The 26,117-nt window shown below is 37.2% G+C and overlaps 5 protein-coding genes across 5 annotated transcripts; 3 read left to right on the top strand and 2 right to left on the bottom strand.

The window, feature by feature from the left end:
- Positions 1–1,173: 1,173 nt before the first annotated feature.
- On the top strand, positions 1,174–5,425 carry LOC111806363 (purple acid phosphatase 15-like). The gene is made up of 7 exons (XM_087129293.1): positions 1,174–1,698; positions 2,588–2,779; positions 2,873–3,209; positions 3,990–4,207; positions 4,311–4,501; positions 4,579–4,863; positions 5,000–5,425. The coding sequence occupies exons 1-7, from the start codon at positions 1,434–1,436 to the stop codon at positions 5,153–5,155; spliced, it is 1,644 nt and encodes a 547-aa protein (XP_086985419.1). The 5' UTR covers positions 1,174–1,433; the 3' UTR covers positions 5,156–5,425.
- A 369-nt stretch (positions 5,426–5,794) lies between these two features.
- LOC111807410 (PLASMODESMATA CALLOSE-BINDING PROTEIN 1) lies at positions 5,795–7,860 on the bottom strand. The gene is made up of 3 exons (XM_023693126.2): positions 7,464–7,860; positions 7,315–7,348; positions 5,795–6,283 (listed from the first exon to the last, which is right to left on the bottom strand). The coding sequence occupies exons 1-3, from the start codon at positions 7,777–7,779 to the stop codon at positions 6,037–6,039; spliced, it is 597 nt and encodes a 198-aa protein (XP_023548894.2). The 5' UTR covers positions 7,780–7,860; the 3' UTR covers positions 5,795–6,036.
- A 559-nt stretch (positions 7,861–8,419) lies between these two features.
- On the top strand, positions 8,420–9,114 carry LOC111806555 (uncharacterized). Its single transcript, XM_023691922.2, has 3 exons — positions 8,420–8,579; positions 8,711–8,813; positions 8,899–9,114. Exons 1-3 carry the CDS (start codon positions 8,573–8,575, stop codon positions 8,993–8,995), a joined length of 207 nt encoding a protein of 68 aa, XP_023547690.1. The 5' UTR covers positions 8,420–8,572; the 3' UTR covers positions 8,996–9,114.
- Positions 9,115–18,135: 9,021 nt separating this feature from the next.
- Positions 18,136–19,569, top strand: LOC111806370 (ethylene-responsive transcription factor ERF062-like). Its single transcript, XM_023691658.2, has one exon. It carries the CDS (start codon positions 18,219–18,221, stop codon positions 19,446–19,448), a length of 1,230 nt encoding a protein of 409 aa, XP_023547426.2. The 5' UTR covers positions 18,136–18,218; the 3' UTR covers positions 19,449–19,569.
- Positions 19,181–25,691, bottom strand: LOC111806367 (HMG (high mobility group) box protein with ARID/BRIGHT DNA-binding domain-containing protein). The gene is made up of 8 exons (XM_023691640.2): positions 25,527–25,691; positions 23,241–24,419; positions 23,020–23,098; positions 22,026–22,188; positions 21,835–21,957; positions 21,312–21,697; positions 20,720–21,221; positions 19,181–19,320 (listed from the first exon to the last, which is right to left on the bottom strand). The coding sequence occupies exons 2-7, from the start codon at positions 23,408–23,410 to the stop codon at positions 20,721–20,723; spliced, it is 1,422 nt and encodes a 473-aa protein (XP_023547408.2). The 5' UTR covers positions 23,411–24,419; positions 25,527–25,691; the 3' UTR covers positions 19,181–19,320; position 20,720.
- Between the last annotated feature and the right edge of the window lie 426 nt (positions 25,692–26,117).

Raw genomic sequence — 26,117 nt, 5'->3', positions numbered from 1 at the left:
AAGATCGGATTGGACCAACTAAAAGTTCGGGTTAGTTGAATTGGTAACCCAACTCAATCCTCTATTTTCGAATTAGGTTGTCGGGTTCAAACTTTTTTAAAAAAATTTAAACGAGGACAACAAACTCAGCAGACAACTGCACTGGATGACTGGGCGTTGGCGACTAGACTACAAATATCTGGAATTGAACGACATATAGTTGCAGTTGAGCTGCTGTTGTAAGTGATTACATTTGCCTTTGAAACTAAATGTAAAAGAGAAGAGAAGACTTGAAATTCTGGGAAAAGGACACACAACACAACATAGACAAGAAGACAACCTTAATTTTTTTCTATGTATTTATTCAGTTCGGGTTGGGTCAAATCGACCTTAATCATACTGAACCCAGACTCAACCCACTAGCTTCTAAGAAAACTAAACCCAACTCGAGTTGTCGACTTCATTGTACACTTTTAGTAAAAAATCTAATTTATAGTCACAAACTGTCAGATTTTACTGTATTTTTCCTAAAATTGATGAATATTGGATTCTGTCTTTAATTAAAATTTATTAAAAAAAATTAAATTTGAACCATCATTAACATTACCAAATAAATGAAAATTAACATGGAAATGAAATCCAAAGTATACTAAAAAAAAAAATTTATAATATAATTTTAAGCCACAAATTATTTAGTCAACGCCTTAAAATTTGTCCTTACCCATAAAATTAAATACTTGACTATATATTAAAGTATTTCATTAATCATATCATATTAATTATTGTTCTATAATTTTTTGCGTGATAAATTTAAAAATATTTATCTTCTTACCATAAAATATTTTTATTTACTATATTATGATTATACGAAAATTTTAGATTTTTTTTTAAAATTCGACAATTACCTAATATTAAAATTTAAAATTATATTTACCTAATTGGATACGATAATTGAGTTTAAAAACATTATAGATTAAAATATCATTTTTATTCATATTAATTGTTTAAAAAATTATACATTATGAAAGCATATTGAAAAAAAAAAAAATTATAATTTTAAAATTAAGATTTATTAAAAATTAAAATTGGATAAACTAAAATAAAATGAACGAAAGTAGAAAGAAAAAAAAAACGCCTCGAAACAATAAATGGGAATGTTCAAAGAAACCGCCAGCACAACGCAGTTTCAGCAATTTGTCAGCCTCGAATTCGGACTTGTGGAGAACATCGCTTTTCCCGAAACGAATCGAATGAAAAAGAAGGATGGACGTTATCCGCTTTGTCGCCATTGTTCATTGCCTTCACGTGTGGATTGCACCGTGTTTGTTTCTTTACCCTACTCGATTTGCTCCTCATTTACGTTTCTTTTCTTATTTAAATCCCATTCCCTCTCATTTTTCTTCATCCCGGAGTTTAATTTTCTTCTGGGTTGTGAAAATTGCTGAATCAGGCAAATGGGTCGCTTCCCATTTGCCATTCTTTTGCTCTCTTCATTTTTTGTTTTGAGGTTTTGTTCCGTTCATGGAAGAATTCCGACCACCGTAGAAGGGCCGTTTAAGCCTGTAACTGTTCCGCTTGATAAGAGTTTCCGGGGGAAGGCCCAGGACTTGCCGGAAACTGATCCGAGAGTTCAGAAGAATGGGGGCCAATTTGTGCCGGAGCAGATTTCTGTTTCTCTCTCTGCGGATTATGACTCTGTTTGGATTTCTTGGATCACAGGTTTAGTAAATTCTCCTTGTTCTTCTTTTGGAATATGATGGCTAATTTAGTTGTGAACTTGCTTGTTTGTTTGTACAATTGCTCGTTTAGTAAAGCTCTGATAATTCTATCTGAACTGGTCGTGTGTATGTTAAGTGTTCGACGTAATGCGTAAGAGACACCCCTCCTAACACAAGCTTGAATTAGAGAAAGTAATCGGTAAGGATGACCCTCGTATTAACAGTGCTAGAACTATTAGAGAGAAATTGTAAACTTGATTATGAACATGCTTCGGGTGGTTTCTCTATTTGATATTTCTGCCGAGGAGTTGTCAGTTTTTTTATTGAAAGATTGCATGTTTTTCGTTTAGAAACTCTGGAATGCTTTAGACAATGATCCATTCAAGTTTTCATTGGTTCAATTGAGTGATATTGTAATGGTCCAAGCCCACCGCTAGCATATATTGTCTTCTTTCGGCTTTTCCTCTCGGGCTTCCCTTCACAGTTTTTAAAATGCGTTTGTTAGGGAGAGGTTTTTACGCTCTTATAAAGAGTGTTTCGTTCCCCTCTCCAACCGATGTGAGATCTCACAATCCACCCCTTTGGGGTCCAGTGTCCTCGTCGATACTCGTTCCCTTCTCCAATCAATGTGGGACCCTTCCATCCACCACCCTTGGGGGCCCAGCGTCCTTGTTGGATCACCACCGCGGAGGAGGTGGCATATCGCCCGGTGTCTGACTCTGATACCATTTGTAACGGTCCAAGCCCACTACTAGCAGATATTGTCCTCTTCGGGCATTCCCTTCTGGGCTTTCCCTCAAGGTTTTTAAAACGCGTCTGCTAGGGAGAGTGTTTCGTTCCACTCTCCAAACGATGTGGGATCTCAAAGTTAATATTCGATGAATGTGCAGGGGACTTTCAAATTGGAGATGCCATTCGGCCATTAGATCCTGAGAAAGTTGCGAGTATTGTCACGTATGGGAAGTTCCTCATGCCAATGAAAAACCAAGCAAAGGGTTATTCTCTTATCTACAATCAACTTTATCCCTTTGAAGGCCTCAAGAACTACACATCTGGAATTATACACCATGTTCGTCTAACGGGTACGATCGATTCCAATTCTAATTTTCGACTTCTAAAACTAGCTGGTTTCATCCACTAGAAGATTTTTGGAGCTCACTTGTTTTTTCTGACAGGATTGGAGCCTGATACTTTGTACCAATATCAATGTGGAGACCCTTCAGCTGCAGAAGAAATAAGTGATATCCATTACTTCAGGACCATGCCTGTTTCTGGGCCTAAGAGTTATCCTAATAGAATAGCATTGGTTGGTGATCTGGGTCTTACATACAACACTACATCAACAGTTGATCATATTTTGAAGAACCATCCCGATCTTGTGCTATTGATTGGGGATGTGAGTTATGCAAACCTATATCTTACAAATGGCACTGGCTCTGATTGTTACTCTTGTTCGTTTCCTCATACTCCTATTCACGAAACTTATCAGCCTCGTTGGGATTACTGGGGAAGGTGAGTCGGGTTTTCCCCCCGTTTCTTCCTTTCAAATCTTCGGTATGCTTAGAACCATTATGCAACCTTCTTTTATGTTTGTTATATCTTTTTCAATCGTTAACGCGCAAAATCATCAACTGCTACGTCTATGATCCATTCTATAGCATAGTGATGCCTCATACAAAATCTATGCATATTTGTTCTAAGAGATTGTGAATCTGCCATCCAAATGATTTAAAACTATTTAGTTTTTGAAGTCTTCACCCTTCAGCCTTTCAATTGTGTTAATGTAAGAGTCCAAGCCATTTCAATCGTGTGTAAGAGTCCAAGCCCACATCTAGCAGATATTGTTCTTTTTAGACTTTACCTTTCGGGCTTCCCCTCAAGGTTTTTAAAACACGTCTGGTAGTGGTTTCCACACCCTTATAAGGAATGTTTCATTCTCCTCTCCAACCGATGTGGGATCTCACAATTCACCCCCTTGGGGCCAGCGTCCTCGCTGGCACACTGCTCAGTGTCTGGCTCTGATACCATTTGTAACAGCCGAAACTCACCCCTAACAGATATTGTCTTCTTTGGCTTTCCCTTTCGGACTTCCCCTCAAGGTTTTAAAACGCGTCTGTTAGGGAGAGGTTTCCACACCCTTATAAAGAATGTTTTGTTCTCCTCTCCAACCGATGTGGGATCTCACAGTTAATAATACCTAACTTTACGGAAAGACGATTCACTTATTCAAAGCTCAAAGCACTAGTTGAAAAACTGCGGGGAATTGATCTCTTATAGTTTTTCTATTATCAGGTATATGGAGCCTCTAATATCTGAAGTTCCATTAATGGTGGTGGAAGGGAACCACGAGATCGAACCACAAGCTGAAAATCGAACATTTGCAGCTTATAGTTCTCGATTTGCATTCCCATCCAACGAGAGTAACTCGTCTTCGACATTTTACTACTCTTTCAATGCAGGTGGCATTCATTTTATAATGCTTGGTGCCTACATTTCATATGACAGATCAGGTAAATCCACAACCTGCCCCTTTTTTCACATTCTTTTAGATTAAGAAGCTTGATTTTGATTGAAAATGGCTGAATCCATTGTGCTTTATTTCGCCCATTGCAGGTGACCAATACAAATGGCTAGAACAAGACCTGGCTAAAGTTAACAGGAAAGTTACTCCATGGTTGGTAGCTACATGGCACCCACCATGGTACAGCACCTACACTGCTCATTATAGAGAAGCAGAGTGCATGAGAGTGGCAATGGAAGACTTGCTCTACAAGTATAAAGTTGACTTAGTTTTCAACGGCCATGTATGTCCTCTTTATTTGTTTCTGCTGCACACGTAATATCTTTCGTGCATAATCTGACGATTTCGATTCACGACCAGGTTCATGCCTATGAGAGGTCAAATAGAGTATATAACTATACTTTGGATCCTTGTGGTCCGGTCTACATAACGGTAGGTGATGGAGGTAACCGAGAGAAAATGGCAATTGAACATGCTGATGAACCCGGAAACTGTCCAGACCCGTCCTCGACACCGGATGAATACATGGGCGGTTTCTGTGCGTTCAATTTTACATCAGGCCCAGCTAAAGGAAAATTCTGCTGGGATCAGCAACCTGATTATAGCGCTTATCGTGAAAGTAGCTTCGGCCATGGCATTTTGGAGGTTCGCCTTCTCTCTCTCTCTGCTTGAACGAAATTTCATTTCCATGTCGTATCGTAAATACACTCTGGAAACTCGTTCTTTGTTCGGGATGAATGCGATGTTCTATGTGTGGGGAACTAAAGAGTATTCTTTGCAGGTGAAAAACGAAACTCATGCATTGTGGACATGGCAACGAAACCAGGACTCATATAGATCTATCGGGGATATAATATACATCGTACGACAACCAGACGTTTGTCTCAATGAGATGAAGGTACATACATACAGACATGGAAAACAAGAAGATATGTGACAATATAACCGTGGTACATATTGCTGATAGAACCCCTGATGTTGTCAATTGCCACACAACACTTTTCTGAGCTTTTCATTATGTTCTTATTTAGGTTCATACTTAGATGAATTCAAACACAAGCCTTGAGAATACAAAGAAAGCTAAATGAGGAGGTTCAGAATTATACTTGGTTTCAATTGGGTTTGTTTTCTTCTCTGACTCTCGTAAAAGTCCGATTTTCTCGAGGCAATTAATAATATATGACAACGTGATTCAGCATTTCTACAACTTTCGTTATTTTATTTTACCTGAATTTGGATTCATAGTGTAAAGATCATACCAAAAGAAGCGGTCGGATAAGAATTCGACTCTTTCTTCTCATATTTTAGGGAGAGGTTTCTACACCCTTATAAGAAATGCTCCGTTCCCCTATTCAACTACAATGTTTTGTAACTGTCCAAAGCTCATCGCTAGTAAATATTGTCCGCTTTGGCCCGTTACGTATTGTTGTCAGCCTCACGGTTTTAAAACACATTTGTTAGGGGAAGGTTTTTACACCCTTATAAGGAATGTTTCGTTCCCCTCTCCAACCGAGGTAGGATCTCAGATGTTTTCAACGTCTTCTTCAGTCGTCGTTGAAACTCAAAAGTTGGAGCATTGAAACTAGAAGTTAATAATGTTCGTAGTCGAGTACGAACATATATCCGTTCTATAACTATCGTAATGAAATCAAGAATGGAACATAGAAGAATGAAATTGAAGCATTGAATTCAATGAGCACATCCTGTGAAGGCTGAACTAAACCCTACCTGATATTACCTGATATTGCCTATGTGATTTAGTTTTCACAAAAGAACATGTTGTTTCTAACAAAACTGAATGAACCCTCCATAGCCCTCCTATAGTGTTAGTGAAGCGAGTGAGATAGCAATTGAAAACAAGAGTTTCGGGATCCTAAAACTCGAAGACGCTTTCGAGTTGGTTGGAGTTGAAGTTGATGCCGGGTTGTATACTGGATCTAGACCATTCATGTCACCGGTATTGCCATTGTTGAAGCTTGGTGTGGTGGTCGTAGCTGGTACCGTTATTGTCGGGGTTGGGCTTGTGTTAGCCGGAGGGCTCGGCGTGATTGCTCCTCCTGCAGCACTGGATAATCATCACAAATAACACAAGACTTAGAATACTATGTTACATAATTTTTATTCTCCTCTTTATATACATTTTAAAAAATTTGAGAGACTATCCCAATGTAACTAATAAGCGGAACGTTCGATCGATCTATACATACATATGTGTGTGTATATATATACACACATACATATATATCAATTATATTGATTTTGCAATAATGACTAAAAATGAAACTACGAAAATAAGGTATATAAATCGAAATAAATTTGTTTCATTAGCTTATTTTTATTTTCCATTTAATTATTTTAAAAAATACAATTGTTTTTTTTAAAACAAAAGAATTTATTTAAAAAGAAGGCTGGTCGGGGTCTGACAACTGCAGTAATCAATGACCAACCAGAATCTGACATGTACCATTCTTGACCAGCTTTCAAGACTCCCCAAAACGCACCGTTTCAGGAAAAAGCTGATTTACAATTTGAAAGTAAATCCATGCCATCCTCACCGTTGGATCTGACCACTCCCTGGGCCCCAGCCAGACTGATCCAACGGTGTCTTACCTAGATGAACCCCACAGAAAGATGTAGAAGAAGTTACTACATTCCATTTTCCCCCTAAATTTAAATAAAAATAATTTATTTTAGCAAAAAAAAAAAAAAAAAAAAAGTTATTTTTTATTTTCAAAACACTGTAAAAAAAATTGTACCAAAAAGATAGAATAAAGAGAAATGTCTATTTTCAAAAAATATATCGCGAATCTTAAAAATAATGGCGGAAAATTTTATTACATTTTTTAAAAGAATCTTAAATTAATAAATTAGTGGGAAAAAAAAGAGAAGAAGCCAAATAAATATGATTTTCAGAATAAATTATTAATATAACACTCTAAAAAGTGAACCCATTTACTTGAACATGAAGAAATCTCCACCAAAATACCTATATTATATATATATGATAAAGGGTTTTTCTACGCACATTTTAATAAATTGGAAAATTAAAATATTTTATTTTTAAATAGAAAAAAAATAAATAAAAAATTAGCGTACCTGATTGAAGATGGATAAACACAAGATCCATAACCTGCATAGAACACCAATGTCAAGATTAATAATAATAAAAATTTATCGATAATGTATTTATTTATTTATTTCTAAAAAATTTATAAATTAATAAATAAAAAAAAAAGGAGACGGACTGGGGTCAGTCTGGGCGATGGTGGCGGAGCCGGCGAAGTCACAGGAGCCAGGGGCCATAGCCTTGCGCTGGAAGAAGCTGTTGAAAGCGTAGGAGGCGTGGGCCTGGATGGTGTTCGGGAGGAAGCAGAGTCCGTTCGACAGAAGCGGAGTGCAGTCGGCGCCGGTGGCGCATGCGTAGTCGAGGGCGGTTTGAAGGGCTTCGTAGCTGGCCTCGCTGCGGGCCACGCACCAGTACGCGCCGTCGACGGCGGAGGTTGGAAGGAGGAGGAGGAGGAGGAGGAGGAGGAAGGAATGGGAGAGAACAAGTGTGGCCATCGGGAAAGGAAAAGGAAGAGGAACAGAGGGTTTGGGACGGAATGGCTTAGTGGAAAGACAAATGACATGCTACTTTCCATTTTTTTTTTTTTTATAATTTTTTAATTTTTGTTTATTTATATTATTTTAAATATTATTTTGTTCAAATCCCCAACTTTATTCTTTTTTTTTTTCATAGAATATTTAAAATTTAAAATGTTTATTTTGATTCTCGGACTTTACAGTAAATGTTTAAGAAAGAATAAAAATACTTCAAATATCGACTTGATCTCTAATAATCCAAGTCTACCGCGAGCAGATATTATTCTTTTTGAACTTTTCTTGTTGAGACTTTTCAAAGTTTTTAAAACGCATCGGCTAGAGAGCACAATTCAAGTCCACAGCTAATAGATATCGTCCTCTTTGAGCATTTTTTTTTATGAGCTTCCACTCAAGGTTTTTAATACACTCTGATAGGGAGCACAGTTCAAGTCCATCTATAGATATTGTCCTTTTTATTTTTTATTTTTTATTTATATTAGTTTAAATATAACATTATTTTTTTTTTCTTCTTAAAATATTTAAATTTTAAAATGAATTAAAAATATATTATTTAAAAATTTAAAAAGAAAAGAAAATAAATGGATAGAATAGAATAGGAAGAGAAGTGGGGCACTATATAAGGGGATAGCCGATTCCCCCTGCTCTTTCATACCGACGGTTGGTTCCCTGTTTTTGAGATTGATTGTTCGTTTCTTCGGCCAACTCCAGGCCAATCCACGAATTTCTTCCGCCACTTCAATCTCACCTTCAAATGACTCATATCCTTCTGAATCTTTGATTCATTTTGTTTTCTTGTTTCATGATTTCGGATTTTGAGGTGTTTTAATTCATTGATTTTGAAGATTTCTTGAAATCTTTCAAGTTTGCTTACCTTGACTCAGATCTCTACGAGGAAACCAAAGGGAGAAGGACCGAGAGAGGGCTCAGGCTCGCACCGGCGGCAAGGGTAAAACCAAGGACGATGGTTTGACCCCCGAGCAGCGCCGCGAAAGGTTCGTCTATCTTCTTTCTTCTTTATTTTTCGTTTTGAATTTTGTAATGCGATTGATTTTTCTCTTGGTATTGGATTCTGGTCAGAGATGCTAAGGCGCTACAAGAAAAGGCAGCAAAGAAGGCGGCTCAGGCGGCATCGGAAGGTAATTCATCCGGAGGTAAAAGTAGCGCTAAAAAGTAGATGGTCCTGGGTAGAATCGTGAACAGTATGATCTCGTGGTTCTTAGACTGTTTGATATTGGAGAAATAAATATTTGTATGTTTCAGTAATGTGAATGGATATATCTCTTATGCTGTCAACGTTAATTGTTGATGATTGTTTTCCATGATCTTAGTACTCTTGATATGTTGTGTTGAGGTAATTGTGCTGTTAATGCGGATTTCGTGAAATTTGAATCTAGATGAAAAGTTTTTCTATTATGATCTAAACACATAGCTCACCAAGAATTCATCTCATAGGATCACATGCCAGTATTTGTCTAGGGATAATAGCAAATAGTTATTGTCCTATCATTGAGTAGGAAATTTCTATGGTCAACAATTTAGTTCTTGATCCACAAGAGAGAGCCATTAAAATGGGGCCAGAACTCACATTTCTCCCCAAGTTCAACACCTTTAAAAATCCTCTTGTTCCTTCCGAACTTTGTGTACCACAAAATAGCCAAGGAAGAGACCAGCCATGTTACAACACTTACAGGTTCTAAAACCTATGTACATGTTCTTAGTGACCAAGATTCTATGCTCGTATTTACTACCAAAATCCTCTGCCACGTTGCTTTAGGTTCTTAAGGGGCACCTTCACAACTCATGAACCAGAGAGGACATAATTCTTGTGGGACAAATTTTCTATGCCCAACCTGCCATTCTCGCACATTTTCTGGAAGACCTCCCAATAAACCAAATGAGAACCACCCGTCTACTCTTTTCGAAAAAGAAAAGCCTCTCATAATATTCTCCAACTTATTTCTAACTGATGATGGAATCCTAAAGAAAGATTAGATCAAAGAGAGTCGAATAAGGTTTCTTCCAAGCAAATAAACGTTTTTTGAATTCAAGGGCATAACTATACCACCAGGAAAACAGATCCGGGTCAATTAAGGTCGTGATTTATAGTATTGCTCTTGCTCTGCCCTCTTCTGCTTCTAGGAGGTGCTTATAGGCTTCAATTCTACGCGTCATCCTTATTGACAGTGGTTCGAACAACTTAAACTGCATCACGTGTTTAGCCAAATATTTTTTATGAGAACCGTTTTTTAACCTTCAACCATTGAATCCTAGAACAATTAAGATCTCAGATTATGACTGAAGGGAAAGGCTTAGATAAAGGTGGACAAGACATTTCACACCCCACCTGGCTAGATAAAGGTGGAAAAGATTTCCCCATTACAATACAGTTTCCTATGTTGGATTTAAGATCTGAAATGTCTTGTTAAAAAAAGGACCTGAAATGTATTCAAAGACCTGTAAGATACGATTGAGATTAAGATAAACAAAGATATCCTCCCTTCGGCATAAGAAGATAGTCTCATTTACAGCATTGCCTTTTAGAATTCAAGGACATAACTATACCACCAGGAAAACAGATCCTGGTCAATTAAGGTCGTGATTTATAGTATTGCTCTTCCTCTGCCCTCTTTTGCTTCTAGGATGTGCTTATAGGCTTCAATTCTTATCGGCAGTGGTTTGAACAACTTACCAAATATTGGCTTCCTGCTATAGTTTTCTGTTTAGATTGGAGTAGATGTTTGTGGAAAGCCAGAGAGCTTTTAAAAGTTCTATTTTTTACAGGCATTTAGTACTGCTGACATTGGGATGGAAAGTCCAGAAATGCAAAGCTTCCAGGATGGTTAGTTTGAAATAAATTTGCTGAAAATGAGATGCTTTTGTTATTAGTATGTGGGAATTTGTGAGATATTGGTATAATTTATACAAAATTAGAGAGCTTGGGAAGAGAAGATAGGAATAAGATTGTGAAACTTAGGTTTATGAAATCCTAAGAGGTTTACTTGTGATAATTGAGCAATGGAGGGCTACATGAATGAATTGAGGCCACATTCGAACGAGAGCGTTCTTGAGAATAGAACGATTAAGAAAGACTTGAATCAAGAGCGTTCTTGAGAATAGAACGATTAAGAAAGACTTGAAGGAAGTAAAAGTTACTACTTATATTGACAAGGTGTACCTTCCTTTTTGGTGACTCAATCCTAGGGTAATTCTATATTGAGTTATCTTCTCGAAATTTTCTTGGAATGTATGTGAGTGAGGATAAAGTATGTTGGAAGGACTCGTGTTTGGTATGTGGGAGTCTTCACTCTTCGGACGTGAGTAGGTAACATGACCATGTTGTAGGGGATGCAAGGGAATGTCGAGTTGTCAATGCCAAATTCGGATTCATAATTCTTATATGAATCTTGGGCATGGAGCGTTACAAATTGTTAGTTCTTGGATTTATATTTCTTCCTTCCGGACAATAGATGTGGAATAGAGATTCTTTATAATCATATCTTTAAATTTTTAACTTAATCGATTATTTTTTCTAAATTTATGAAGTCTTCTTACAATAGACTCTTAGATATTGAAAAATGTACAAAAAGTATTCTCGAACTATAAGAATTATTATAATCAAATTCTTGTTATGGAATTATTACGATTTTATTTATAATGTTCGTGTTATAATTGGAACAATCAAACCTTAACTAACATAAAACGAGTACCTTCGACTAGCAAAAATTACTTATTTTCCATTTTTTGAAAACCTAACGAAATAAACTTAAGTTCGCATAAATTTTTTTTGTAAGCTTTAAAATATAAAAATATATAATATTATTTTTGTCCTAAAATTTGTTTATTCTCATGTCACTTATTTTCCATTCTTTTTATATTTATTTACTTTTTTCCTTTTGATCCTCACCCACTTTTCCTTCTCCTTTAATAACATCTTTTACATGAATGAAAAGAAATTCGTTGTGATTTATGTCGTTTTCTTCTAACCTATCACACTCTTTTCAGCTCGTGAATTTTTAATAGTTAAAAAAAACTTGAAAACATAACGAAATAAACCTAAGGAGAATGTGATAATCAGAAAAATGAAATATAGAATCTACTTTTCTTGAAGCCAAATTGTGAGTAACTCACAGTATATGCTCGAGTATATGCTCGAGTGAACATTTTGTTACACATTTAGTCATATTATTCATTTATTAAATATTAATATTAACTAAAATAGTTATTTTAATATACCTATTCTATGTTGAAAATAGATATTTATGGAATTTAGCCTTGAAAATAAAGGTTTTTTAAAATGAAAAAATAAAAAATAAAAAATTATTGTGGGAAAGAAAAAGTGATTATATTTAATAATAAAATATCAAAGAAAAATAAATAAAATGAATTGAAAAATGGGGGAAAAAGTGTTGTTATAGGAACTTGAAAGCACTTTCAAATGTGTAACGTGCCATCCACGCCTCACCCGCCACGTTGGCATTACAACTTTAAACGCCAAAAGGCCTTATTATTATTATTATTATTTTATTTAGATTATTATTATTATTATTTTATTTTTACATAATAATAAATATTATCAGTACATTCTCCCTTGCCTTCCTTTCTAAGGCAACCATGGTATAATACATGCATGCCCATAGTCATATAATTTTTTTTTTTTTCAAGATAATTTATATTTTGGTCCCGATACTTTTAATTTTGATTATTTGTCCGTTCTTTATTAAAACTTTCAAAAACGTCTTTGTCATTGACAATACGCAATAAAAATTCAATAAACATAATTAGTTATACGTAAAATTTCCATTATCAATAAAAGAGTGTCACGATCATTTTCTACGCAAGTGGAAACCGATTAATCTAAATTAATGTTATGAATTAGAACAAGTACTTGATCGAACGAGCGAGCGTTTTGATTTAGTGTAACACCCTTGTAGTAGGGAAGAGAGCCTGTTGTCATATAAAAGTAAATGATCACTATATCGAGCGTATAATTTGAACATAGTTGAAAAACTTCCTTTTACATTTTTAGGGTTACAGAAGGTAGCCATCTTTGTGGAAGATAATAATCCCGACCCTTAAAGAAAAGGACAAATGTCTCAATCACTGAGCTATTCTCATGTTGATTTCTCGAGTTTATTTATTTAATATTATTAATTTAAGATTTTGACTTTTATTGATTTATATAATCGTCCCAAACATCACGCCACAAACGCTTTTACGAATATAAATAACATGTTATAAGCACTTTTGTATAAATTATTACAAAAAAAAAAAAAAAAAAAAAAAAAAAAAACACTAATCAAGGAGGGGGAAAAGTGCAAAAACAAGGTCAATGAGGGGGCAATGACAAAAGTTTTAAAAATTATTATGGGAGTTGTTGAGAATTTGAGGGCTTTAAGGAATTAGGGTTTTGTTTAATTTGTTAATTATTAAAAAATTAGGGTAGTTTTTGTCATTTTAGGGAAGAAAATGGTTGAAAATATAATAAATTAAGTTATCCTAAGACAAGGGAAGGGAATGTGAGCACATAAAAACATCAACTACAACTCATACGCACATAATTAATCATATTATATAAACTTAGATCAACTTTCTCTATCATTTATCAGAACGGTATAATTTCTTATTCTCGTGATAATTTAAACAATGTAATGTTTCAAATTCAATTCGGGTCGTGTTCTTCCGTTGTAAACGAGGAGGCGTAGATTTCAAATGTATGATATATATTGTGACGCCCGAGTAAACGAACGGTACATAAATGAACTGAGACCACATCTGAGTCAGAGTGATCATGAGAATATGAAATTATAGCTGAGAAAGATACTAAAAGACAATTCAACACAAGTACGTAATATGATCATATTGCAAGAGAATGTTCGAGTCGATAGGTTTCAAATCTGGATTCTAAATCTCGGTGTGAATCCTCGACATGGGATTGAGAAAGTTTAGAAAAGAATTAACCGTTACTACTTATACTTACGATCTGCACCGTTAATTTTTGTGGTTGAATCATAGAAATTCTAAAGTGAAACGTGCTTGACTTGAAACAATCATATATTGAGTGACCTTTTAAAATTCGTGTATATCCTGGGCATGAGGCGTTATCGATAGACACTGGCCCCAAAGAGGGTCGATTGTGAGATCCCACGTCGGTTAGAGAGGGAACAAAGTATTCCTTATAAGGGCGTGGAAACCTCTGTCTAGAATATGCGTTTCAAAACCGTGAGACTGAAAGTGATAAATAACTGGTCAAAGCGAATAATATCTACTCGCGATTGGGTTGTACGGTTACAAATCGTACTCAAAATCGTACTCAAAATATATATATATATATATATATATATATATATATATATATATATATTGGTATAATTTAACATAAAAAAAAATTAAAATTAAAATAAAACATATGGTCATAAAATACATTTAATTATAAAAACAAAATTATCTTACAAACTTTTTCATATTTGTTTATTGCAATATGCAAAACACAAACATAAACAAACACATAAAAAAAAAATTAATATATTTTATTGGCAAAAAAATAAAAATAAAAAATAAAAAACTTATCTTTTTTTTCAGCCACACAAATTTTAGCAATTAAACTAGTGGCTCTAGATTGTTGACCACGAAATTGTGACAAGTGGAAGAATCTCATTGGTCTGTGATTGCACTTTTTGACATTATCATTTCCTCCACCCAATGCTGATGATTTCAATGAGTAACCCACTAATCCCCATTAGACCTAATTAATCACAACAACATGATAACTTAAACAAATCCTTAACATTATAATAAATTCAATAATATTTTATAACTCGAAATAATTTCTAAAGCTCAACTTTCAATACGCGCACAGTGGAGATTTGGATGGACTCGGGTGGAGACAGTAACGAGAAATGTAATTCCCGTTCTCGACCCATTTAGCTAACGGAGAAGGGTCTCTCCTCATTCTCTATTGAGACTCGAGACAGAACTCCAATTCTGTAGAACGAATAGATATCTATAACAGTACTCTGACCATGTAAAGTGGACTCGGGACCGTTACGAACATAAAAATGAATAAATAAATACGAAAGTTTGATCTCCTTTCGTTGTTAGTTGGGTGGGAGTGGAAGTCATGATGGATGTGGTTAGCCATAGCCTATTGGGATCCACAAGCTTTCATTTGTTTTCAGAGCAAAGGGATAAGTTTTTCTAGTTTATCTTCGACCTCTTGCCTTTTGCTGCTTTCTCAAGTCTACACTTAGCACATATTTTATCTATACACGTACAATGGTCGGGTCGTAAATCTCAAATTTCTCTCTAACCCTTTGTTTGTTTTGTTTGAAGCATACCGAAACGTTGTTTCTAGGCATTTTGGATTCGTTTAGGGTAACGAACAGCTGAAGAAAGTGGAAAAAAACGATCACTTTAAAGTGTTTAAAGTTACGAAACAACATCTGAAAATGTAAAAATGTTTGTTTTTTTGTTATAAACGGGAATACGAGTGTGTGGAGACGTTTGATTTGGATCGATAGATAACGCAAAGATTCTAGATTCTTGTATAAAGATGGATTCTTTACCTTTTGACGAAGAACGATAAGAAGATTACTTAGGGTTTAACTTTGGTATAATTCTTTTTGTTCTTGTTCTTCTTTCGTTGTTTTCTTATGAGATCCCACGTCGGTTGGAGAGGAGAACAAAGCGTTTCTTATAATGGTGTCGAAACCTCTTCCTAACAGACGTATTTTAAAACTTCGAGGGTCGAGGGTAGTTATGAAGGTTGAGAAGCCAACGTCTTCTAAAGTCGAAACCTTTTTTTTCTCTCTCTTTGTGATGTATTGGTTAAATGCAATGAATACTAATTGTTTATAGGGCAAAAATAATGGGTATTAGTGAGAGAAATCCAAGTCATCTTTTGTATAAAATATTGTACAAATAGGACCATTTTGGAAAGTTCTCATAAACATAACATAAGAATGTCATTGTAATGTGCCCTTAATTGGGACATATGATACTCCTCATTCATTGGTTGGTTCAATTAATCACCTCTTCTAGCTCCCGCTCTAATCATATCGGTTGTATCCCGAACTTTCAAGCAACGGCACTAGATCTAGTTGATTTATGAATTCTGGTACGAGCAAGGGAAACTTCAGATAATATTACTTAAAATGTTTAAGATTTGGAATTCATATTTGAAACTTGATGGCCCGACGTTGCCCTGTATCTCCCACGACATGTCATTTTACCTATTTGACTTGAACTGCTTTTACGAGTGAAAACTATCCCTACAAACTAAGGCGGGTCCTTTTAGCATGTTTTGTTTTGACTTACATGTTTCCTGAGAAATTTGAAGCTCACCCAACATAGAGTGTGCACCTTATTGGAATTGGGCTGTTACAAATGGTATCAGAGCTAGGCACTGGGCAATGTGCACCTTATTGGGATTGAGCTGTTACAAATGGTATCAGAGCTAGGCACTGCGCAATGTGCACCTTATTGGGATTGGGCTGTTACAAATGGTATCAGAGCTAGGCACTGGGGAATGTGCACCTTATTGGAATTAGACTGTTACAAATGGTATCAGAGCTAGGCACTGGGCAGTGTGCACCTTATTGGGATTTGGCTGTTACAAATGGTACTAGAGCTAGGCATCGGGCAATGTGCACCTTATTGGGATTGGGCTGTTACAAATGGTATCAGAGCTAGGCACTGGGCAATGTGCACCTTATTGGGATTGGGCTGTTACAAATGAGATCAAAGCTAGACACTGAGCAGTGTGCACCTTATTGGGATTGAGCTATTACAAATGGTATAAGAGCTAGGCACTGGGCAGTGGTGAGGACGATGGCCCCCCAAAAGTGGTGGACCGTGAGATCTCACATCAATTGGAGAGGGGAACGAAGCATTCTTTATAAGGGTGTAGAAACCTCTTCGTAACATACGCATTTTAAAACCTTGAGGGAAATCGCGAAAGAAAAAACCCAAAGATGACAATATTTGTTAACGGCGGGCTTGGACTGCTAACAATAACTTCATATCATCGAGATCACTCTCATTCGAAGGTGACATCGGTCCATACACTCATCCCGTCTTTACACCGGCATCACATTCATAAAGATAAACATTGTATTGTTATATTATATAATCTCTTAGTGCTTTCGGGTTGTTAATTTAAGTATTATATTAGACAAACCCAACATAGATAGAGATAGCTTAGCTTGAAGGCATGTGCTAACTCAATTATATAACACAAACATAGAGAGAAAGAGAGAGATTCCCAATACCAATAGACCCTTTTTCTCACTTTTTGGCATTCAAATTATTCTATCCCTAAATGGGTATTGACCAAAAACCAAGCATACCTTAAAATGCCTGCAATCTTCCACCACTCAAATGTTCGACCTTGTCTATCGAGTTCTCGATTCTCGATAGCAAAACTATTATGTTGCCCATGTTAGAGATACTTCAGAAGATCAACCGTCGGGACCAATTGCTTCCCTTCGAATATACCAAAGGCCAAAATCATTCTCAAAAGACACCCTCATCCAATAGCATTCATCCAAATAACTTAAATATTTGTTTATTCACAAAACCCGCCAATGATTTCCTCATAATAACGATTTTCGGAAGCTAATGATTTTGTCTCTCTCCCTATTTGATTATATTTTGTGGTTTTGGACCAATCATTCAATTTCCAACCATTCCGGGGCCATTTTGATATAAATAAATACCCTTCCACTTTTAACCGTGTTTCAAATGTACCATTGAACTTAAAGGAGGGAAGAACTTAATTAGCACAAAATTGAAGGATTGAATAGATATTTTTGAAATGGTAGGGACTTGAGGGGTAATTTACCCTCTTTTTTGGTATGTTTTTTTAAAAAAGTAAAAAAGTAAAAAAAAGTAAAAAAAGAAAAGTGGTAACTTTGACACATGGGTGTGGGAGAAAACCCACATGAGAAGCGACCAAAGAGAGAATAGAGCACTAAGTGCTGCCATGAAAGCATAAGCTTTGAGGTTCTTTACTTGCTTTCATGGTGGATATTCAGCCATGTCCATGGACAATTCTAGCCGACAGGTCAGCTAAACAGAGCTGAGCTGTCAGCCTCTGATTGGACAGCCATGAAAAAGGAGAAAAAAGAAACAGAGAAATGGCTTGCACGAACTCAGGAGTGGAGGCAAATGGAATGAGACGAGTTTTGAGATAAAAGAATTATAGATCTGACTCAGATGATAACTTAAACTTTTTTGTGAAAAAAAGTAGATACCCATCACATGAAATGTTATATATATATATACATACATATATATATATATATATATATATATATATATATATATATATATATATATATATATATAGCATAATAATGCCTTGAGTTTGCTGTATTTCCAGTTCTTCTTCTTCTTCAACCATGGCGGATCAATTCCCACTCTTAGAAGAACAAAAAAACATCATTCAAAAGGATTTTTCATCTTCTTCTTTACAAGAATTGGTGTCTGGGTCTTGTTTTTATGGCGATCCAAGTCTCTGGGAACCCATAGCTCGAGCTTCGAGGTCTGAAAATGGCGGTTCCAAAGGCAATGATCAATCAAAGTCTCCATCTTCTTCTTCTTCTTCTTCTTCTTCGCCTTCTTCGTCGTGTTCTTCGTCATTTAGAATGTTTTCGAGGGGGAAAACTGAGATTTCTGGTGGGAATTTGATCGAAAGTAATGTTCAAGCAGATGGAGAAAGGTTCATTCCTTTGAATTTCTTGGAGAGTTTTCCCAAACAAGAATCTGAGTCTTTTTCTTCTTCTCCTCTGTTTCAGTCTAGAACAGATTCAACAAATTTAACTCTGTTTCTTCAAGAACCCACCATTGTTGATCCATACCCATTTCAAATTCAAGCTCAAAATGGGTTCCAATGGCTGAAAAGCAACCAAATTCAGAATCAGGCCGACGCCATTGCTGCCACTGCGTCGAGAAATTACAGTGATTTCTGGCTGGGGGCGACGAAAACTCAGCCGATGAAACAGATTGGAAGAAAACAGGGGAATCACAAAACAGAGACATCGGCGACGGCGGTCGGAAAGTTGTTCAGAGGTGTCCGGCAGCGGCACTGGGGGAAATGGGTGGCGGAGATTCGGCTGCCGAGGAACCGGACGAGGGTCTGGCTTGGGACCTTCGATACAGCGGTGGAAGCCGCCGTCGCGTACGACACTGCCGCCTATATACTGAGAGGGGAATTCGCACATTTGAATTTTCCCGATCAGAAGCACCGCCTGAAATCCAATTCTCTTAACCGTACCACGGCGGCGCTGCTGGAGGCGAAGTTGCAGGCGATCACGCAGGGGAACTCCGGTAGAAAAAAAACGACCACAGCAACCACTGCCACCAAATCCGCCATTGATCCTTCTTCTATTTCAGAGAAAAGACCGTTGCAGGGAGATTCAAAAGTGCTAAATTTGAACCAGAATCCAGTGAGTTTTTCACCGGAAAACATGTCGGGCAGTGGCGGCAACAACGGTGGCGGATCTGAAACAGGGGAGTTGAAGAGAAATCAAGATGGAATCTTGGAAATTGAACAACATGTTCAGCTCAGCAGAATGCCATCTTTGGACATGGACATGATTTGGGATGCTCTGTTAGTTTCTGATTCATAAATTTCTTTCTTTCTTTTGGTTTTTGTTATTTCTTTTTGGTCCCTGAATTGATGATTATTTATTTGGAGGGGCTTCTTCTTCTTCTTCTTTTTTTTTTTTTTTTTTGAAACCCCATTTTGTTTTTCCATATTTATCTGTAAATTTATTGAATTTGGTTTCAGTGTTTTCTTCTCTTTTTTGTGAAGCACATTGGTTGATCTTTCAAATCTTTGTATTTACAAGACGGTCCCCATAACACGCTCACTTCAGAACTGATTGCTCCAATTTTTCCAAGACTCTCCGCTAGTTGAACCCCATCCAGTAGACTCCCTATTTGGCTCATCCCCTTCGTCGGCTCTTTTATCGAGATACCATTACCTAAGTTTGTAAAGTTTGAATGGAACGATGGCTGGCAAATTTCTTTCCGTCTAGGATGATTTAGTCAAGACAAAGGATGAATCAGAGGTATACTATTGACTCCGAGGACTATGTGATCTATTGTCCCTATTGGGTACTTTTTCTTTCATCCCTAACACCCTTTCTTCTCCTCCCTCAACCTAACTTTGCCCTCGAGTTTTTGTACTCGATATAAAAACTTTAAGATGAGCTCAACGAGTAACCAAGACTTGATGTAAGCTTTGATGATATCGATGAGCTCATTTGAGCTAATCGAATCTTTTACTAAAGTGAGGCGCGGTCTCATAATCCCTCGAACTCAAAGTACATACACACACTCTTGTCAATTAAGGCAGTTCCCTGATAGAGATTAGTGGACGACTCTCTAATAGTCTCCATATAGTATAATCATCATAATCTAAGGGAGCAATCCTCATGCTTGTCAACTACTAAGATACTACATAGATCCTTATCATTCGAGACCAGTTCACGAAGACAGTTGGAGACTCCCTAATAGTCTCTATATATTAACCGGTGGCACTTACATCATAAGCATCTAGGGCACGGTCCTATAGCTACCATTGACGATCCTAGTTCATACATTGTATAATCATAAGGGGAGCGACCAGGTGTCTCGACCAAGTGTCTCGACCAGGTACTAATAGCCGGCTTCGCTTATAAACAAATCAGGGAGTGATTCCAGTTGGAATGTTCAACAAAAGGCAACAAAATTTCTTCCCAAAACAGAAGTGATGGAAAGATCCAAAACTTTTCCCTGATAAGAATCTCAAAATCTTTCAGAAAACTTGAAAACTTTACAAGTATTAGCTGAAGTAATGGAAGCTAGAGACAGGGAAACATGATAGAGGCACTGCAAAAACTGAGCAGTATAGTACCTTAATTTTCTCGAATGTCTGTTGTTGGTTCTGGTTCTTCCTTTGTATCCACCTCCATCATTACCGATTCCCCGGCGTAAACTTCTTTATCGTCCCCAACCGTGCTACTCTCTTTTCTAACATCCTCTTCGGCTGTTCCCGTCTTGCACTGTTCCTCCTCGACCAAAGCGTTAACATCCTCCACAATACCAATTCCTTTCGGAGATGCATCTTCTTCCGAGTCCTCCTCTTCCTCCTCTTCGTCCTCCTCCTTCACTTCCATTTTATACTCTCCGGAGTTGCCTTCAACATAGCTTGTATCGTTATCTGGGGTTTGTGGAGAGTCGCCATCCTCCGTTTCTTGGTTCTTGTCAGCATAGACCATGTTCAGGTCTGGCTCGGGAAGACGCTGCTGTAAGGGCACTGCATCACTGATGACTTGGCCTGTCCTCAGCTTCTCTCTGTAATCCTCCATCTCGACTCTGTATCGTTCTTTATCTTTCATAGCTTTCTCCTGGTAAACCTGCAAGTAAAGAAAACTCGTCGATACCGGCTAGTACCAGAGATGTGACGAATTCCGAAAGCATAAACGACAGAGTATTGCAATCCTTACTGTTCTTTCAGACTCTTTAAGTTTATTCCAAAGGTCACCAATCATTCTGCTTATCTCCCTGTCCTTCCCTGGGTGTAATGGTTTGAGTCTAGCATGCTGCTCAGCAAAGAAGAAGTTGTAGCCGCTTCTGTTCGGCTTCGGATGACCGGGATCCCTTCGTCTTATCTCAGATTTCTTCCGACGGCGATGCTGATGAGCATTTGGTGTACCATCTTTGGCAAAAACACCAACAGGCTGAGCAGGTTGCTCAGAAGGAGCCTGATAAAGCACACCTTTTAGCTTCTCCGTCCCTACAGTAACAGTAATAAGATATCCGCTATCAAATTTCCCGTCAATGACTCCGATCACTGGAAACCCTCCTGCTGGAGATGTCGAACCCGGAGCAACTGTAGGGAGAAGAAACCATGCGTTATCGACTATAAAATACGACGCAAGCACATAAAGAAATTGAAGCTCAAGCACGCAAGTATATTGCATCCTGACTTATTTTCCGTGTATATCTCTAAAGGACCACAGAATACACCTGCTGGAAGTTCAGTTGCAGTACTCCGTGGCGGCTGGGACGCCGCCTGATTATCTGATGGTGGCAACATAGAGGCCATCCCTTGGGTAGGAATCGTCGCTGCACTTGGGCACGGAGAGGTATCTGAAAGATGGCTGTGTTAGAAAATCAAGAGCAGAAGCCTTAGGGGAGGGAGGGTGGGTTTCACTTGCCAGAAATTATTGGTGTCCATCCCACAGCTTTAAAGAAGTAAATCTGTTCAAAATGATGAAGCAATGAAAGATAATACTTCCTCAGAACGAAAGACGCATTGGTGGCCGTTGATGGAAAATTGAAAACTGAAGTTACTTCTTTCCATCTTCTTTCTCTTATAACCTGTAAAATTCAGATTGTTACATGCTCGGGCTGTTCGATCATATGAATTTGTAACGAATATTGTGCTTTAAAGATTCAACTTTAATCCGTCGACCGTGGAGAAGTAAGGACTAAAACCATAGCAAAAAGATTCAATAACATGACAGAACTTCATATGTCCAAAGAATAACTAAAGGAAAAAGGCCTATAACTCATTAGATGAGAATATTTATCATGATTTTAGATACCAGGTCGTCAGGTCTTCGTTCAATAAGAAACCAAATTCAATATTGGCCGAGAATCTGATAAACATACTCCGAATGACATCATTCAGTAAGGATTATAGCATCAAAACGTTTACTGAACGAGAAAAAAAACTCAGTCATCGAAACGTGTCTGTTAGGGAGAGGTTTCTACACCCTTATAAGGAATATTTCGTTTCCCTCCCCAACCAATGTGGGATCGATCTCACAATTCACCCCTCTTGGGAGCCCAGCGTCCTCGCTGGTACACCACCCGGTATCTGGGTCTGATACCAATTGTAACAACCAAGCCCACCGCTAGAAAATATTGTCTGCTTTGGCCCGTTACGTATCGCCGTTAGCCTCACGGTTTTAAAACGTGTCTACTAAAAAGAGGTTTCCACACCCTTATAAGAAATGTTTCGTTCCCCTCTCCAACCAATGTAGGATCTCACAATTTAACAATCGTGAAAGTGATTGAATAAGCGGGAAATAGGCTCAAATAATGGCCTTATACTTGCCCATAACGAACAAGTTTCGACTCCAAGGTCAAGCATCAAGTTTCAGATATGAAAATATTGATGACGAGATTCAAAGCAAGCTATTTTACCTTCTCAATGCCACCACGAGAAGTAACTTCCACGAAAAGTCGATGCAGGTCTAGTTCTTTCCCACCAATAATCGGGATCCTGCGTTTTCAAGAACCAAAAGTAAAAAAACAGAATCTAATTGCAAAACCAACAAAATGTAGAACAAGATTTGAGCAACTTCCATTAAATGAATGACAAGGTCCACTTCACAGATAAAGGAGTAAGTGTTTAAGAAGAATACATGAACTTGGTTCCCATGACAGAATGGAGCTTCTCCAAGGATGCCATAAAGATATTTGGATTAGCTACAATATCCTCATATGTTGTCTGCGGTGGTGGGTATGGAATACAGCTAGAAGTAGCTTCAATCACTGGCAGTTGCTTCCTGCCAGCAAAAGAAGTCGAGGCCATGGTCAACTCGTCCTGCTACACCAGCGTGCCTCTGTTATTTCCTCTTCTATAATCGATCGATGAACTGTTCAAGCACATCCATCACTCTGTTCTATGAAATTTGAAGAAAACAAAAACAGCAATAAAAGTTTGAAACATCTGGCTGCATTGCATGCAAAGAACAGTAAAAAATGAGCAAAAACAACAGAAATTCACAGAGACAAATAACCTCTCCACCCCCACTCCTTTAAGAATCATGATGCAAATGGGAAGTGATAGTGATGAAATAACTACCAGCAATAAGGTAGACATGCAAAGACCCAAAAGAAAATGGTACAGCATAGCTTATATCTGATTATTTCAAATAGTCTTGTTTCGTGTTACGGGTAAGATAGCAACGGTTGAGTTTCTCACTTTCTAAGACGACTCAAGCCAAGTGATAGCGGTGAATGAATGAGGCTTTCGTACCTACCTACACCGAGGATGAGGTTCCATCGGCCTGTAACCGGATGAATATACCACGAACCCTCGGCCCTGATGGTTTGCTGGATTTGTTTTTCAAGAGTTATGGCATTTTAAGTGGAAAGCTTCTAAAGGTTTTAAACATCAAAAGGTCTCCAAAAGCTTTATACCAGACAGCAACTGTGCTCTTTGGGCTTTCCCTTTCGGACTTCCCCTCAAGGTTTTTAAAACGCGATCTACTAGGGAGAGGTTTCCACACCCTTATAAAGAATGTTTCGTTCTCCTCCTCAACCGATGTGGGATCTCACAATTAGAGTAGGGGCAAATAATCAAGACTGCTGAAGGGGATGTCATTCTACCTTGGCTAAAGCGATACCTTACATTCAAGAAGTTGATGTAGCCAAGGTTATAAGCAATTCAAAAGGGTCTACAAGTGATAATTGAAGCTGGAATCTGTTCTCGAGCCGTTGAGTTCGGTTCCTCTAGAAAATTTGCTCCATTGAAGATGGCTGGGGAGACTCAAATGTTGAAGGAGTAAGCAATGACACTCAGTAGAAGACTGAATCAACTGCAATGCATGATGCAAAGATTCATAAATGGCCACAAAAACAACAGAAACTTCATAGAGATAGATAAATAACCCCACCCCACTCCCTTCAAAATCACTATCATGCAAATCGAAAGTTCAGAACCAAGATAACATGAAACACCACAACTACCTGAACAAACCCAAGCCTACCGCTACCAGATAGTATTTGACCCGTTTGACCCGTTACGTATAGTCATCAGTCTCACGGTTTTAAAACGCTTCTACTAGTGAGAGGTTTCCACACCGTTATAAAGAATGATTCGTTCACCTCTCCAACCGATGTGGGATCTCACATGAAATAACTCAAAGTAGAGATTCAAATACCCAAAAAAGTAAATGGTACAGCAAAGCTGTCACAGCCATGAATTCCTCTTAGAGAATCAAGGGGCTGAAACCAAAGAACCACCCAGAAGCCAGACCCTTTTCATACAGAGGCGATGAGAAAAGCCTCCCATTAAGGCCATTGCAATAAATCTCACTGGGAAAGTTTCAAGGCTAGTACAGAGCTATGCACCTTTCCCTATCATTCCAAAGATATCTAATGGGTATTAAACCATTGTCTCCTCTATGTTGACAAACCCAAAAAGTGCTTTCTTCTTCTTCTTCTCCCTATCTATTTCCCCACTATCTGACACTAAATCAGCTTTCAAAAGTTGCAGATTCTTCATACAACCCTAAAAACACAGACAAAGAAATCCAAAGGAGATGCTATTATGAATGAACAGATGGGGTTTGGGTTCGAAGGTGGGGGAACAACACTCCATTCACTAAAATAAAGAAACCCCACAATGAAAATCACTAATCAGAGCAGAAACAAAGTAGAAATTAATGGAATCACCAAACACAACAGTGATTCAAACAAAACTGTCCATTATTTCCACAACTTAATAAGAAAATGCAAACAACCCAGATCATAATATGACAGATTAAACAGTTTCAAAAAAGAAAAATCATAAAAGCATTAGAAAGGGGGGGAAATTACATACTCCAGAGATAGAAAGATGAATGAAGAAGCCAATTAGGAGAGGGAAATTTTCATAAAATCCCAAAAACATTACAAAAGAGAAGGGTTTAGAAAGAACTAACCTCGATTAAGAGGACATTGATTGCGACCGAAAACCAAGAAGAAACCGGGAGTATTGGATGAAGAAGAAGGGTAGATTAGGAATCGAAAAATACGAAAGTTATGGAGGAAAATGAGGAATACGTTATGGCGGGGGGTCGTCTTCATCCTCGAACTGTTATTAATTGCATTCCTAAGGGGGAAAAAATCGGCTATTTCTTTTTAATTTATATTATTTTGGTATTTAATTTATACCTAAATTAATAAAAATGACTGGAAAATAAATTTATTTCATAAATATATATTAATATATCTTTTAAAAAATTAAAAAAATTATTATATTTAAAAAATACCTATAAAATTTTAAAATTAGTATTAACATCGTTAACCTTTATAATATAAAAAAAAAAAATTATCGTTAATTTAAGAATGAAAATTGTTTAATATTATTTTTTAAAAGAAATTTAAAAGTTTTTAAAAAATAATTTTTGAAAATTCAAATATATTTTTGAAATGGCTTTCTAATTGGGAAATTTTAGGGCCGAAGTTCGTGTATCGAGCTGGACGGTTCAGATTCTTTGCATAATGGACGGTGAGATGGTGAAGGAAATTGG

Source organism: Cucurbita pepo, chromosome 12 (assembly GCF_057944985.1).
Source record: "Cucurbita pepo subsp. pepo isolate OVF chromosome 12, ASM5794498v1, whole genome shotgun sequence".
NCBI lineage: Eukaryota > Viridiplantae > Streptophyta > Magnoliopsida > Cucurbitales > Cucurbitaceae > Cucurbita > Cucurbita pepo.
Note: the sequence above shows the minus strand (reverse complement) of the source record. Positions and strands in the feature narration are given on the sequence as shown.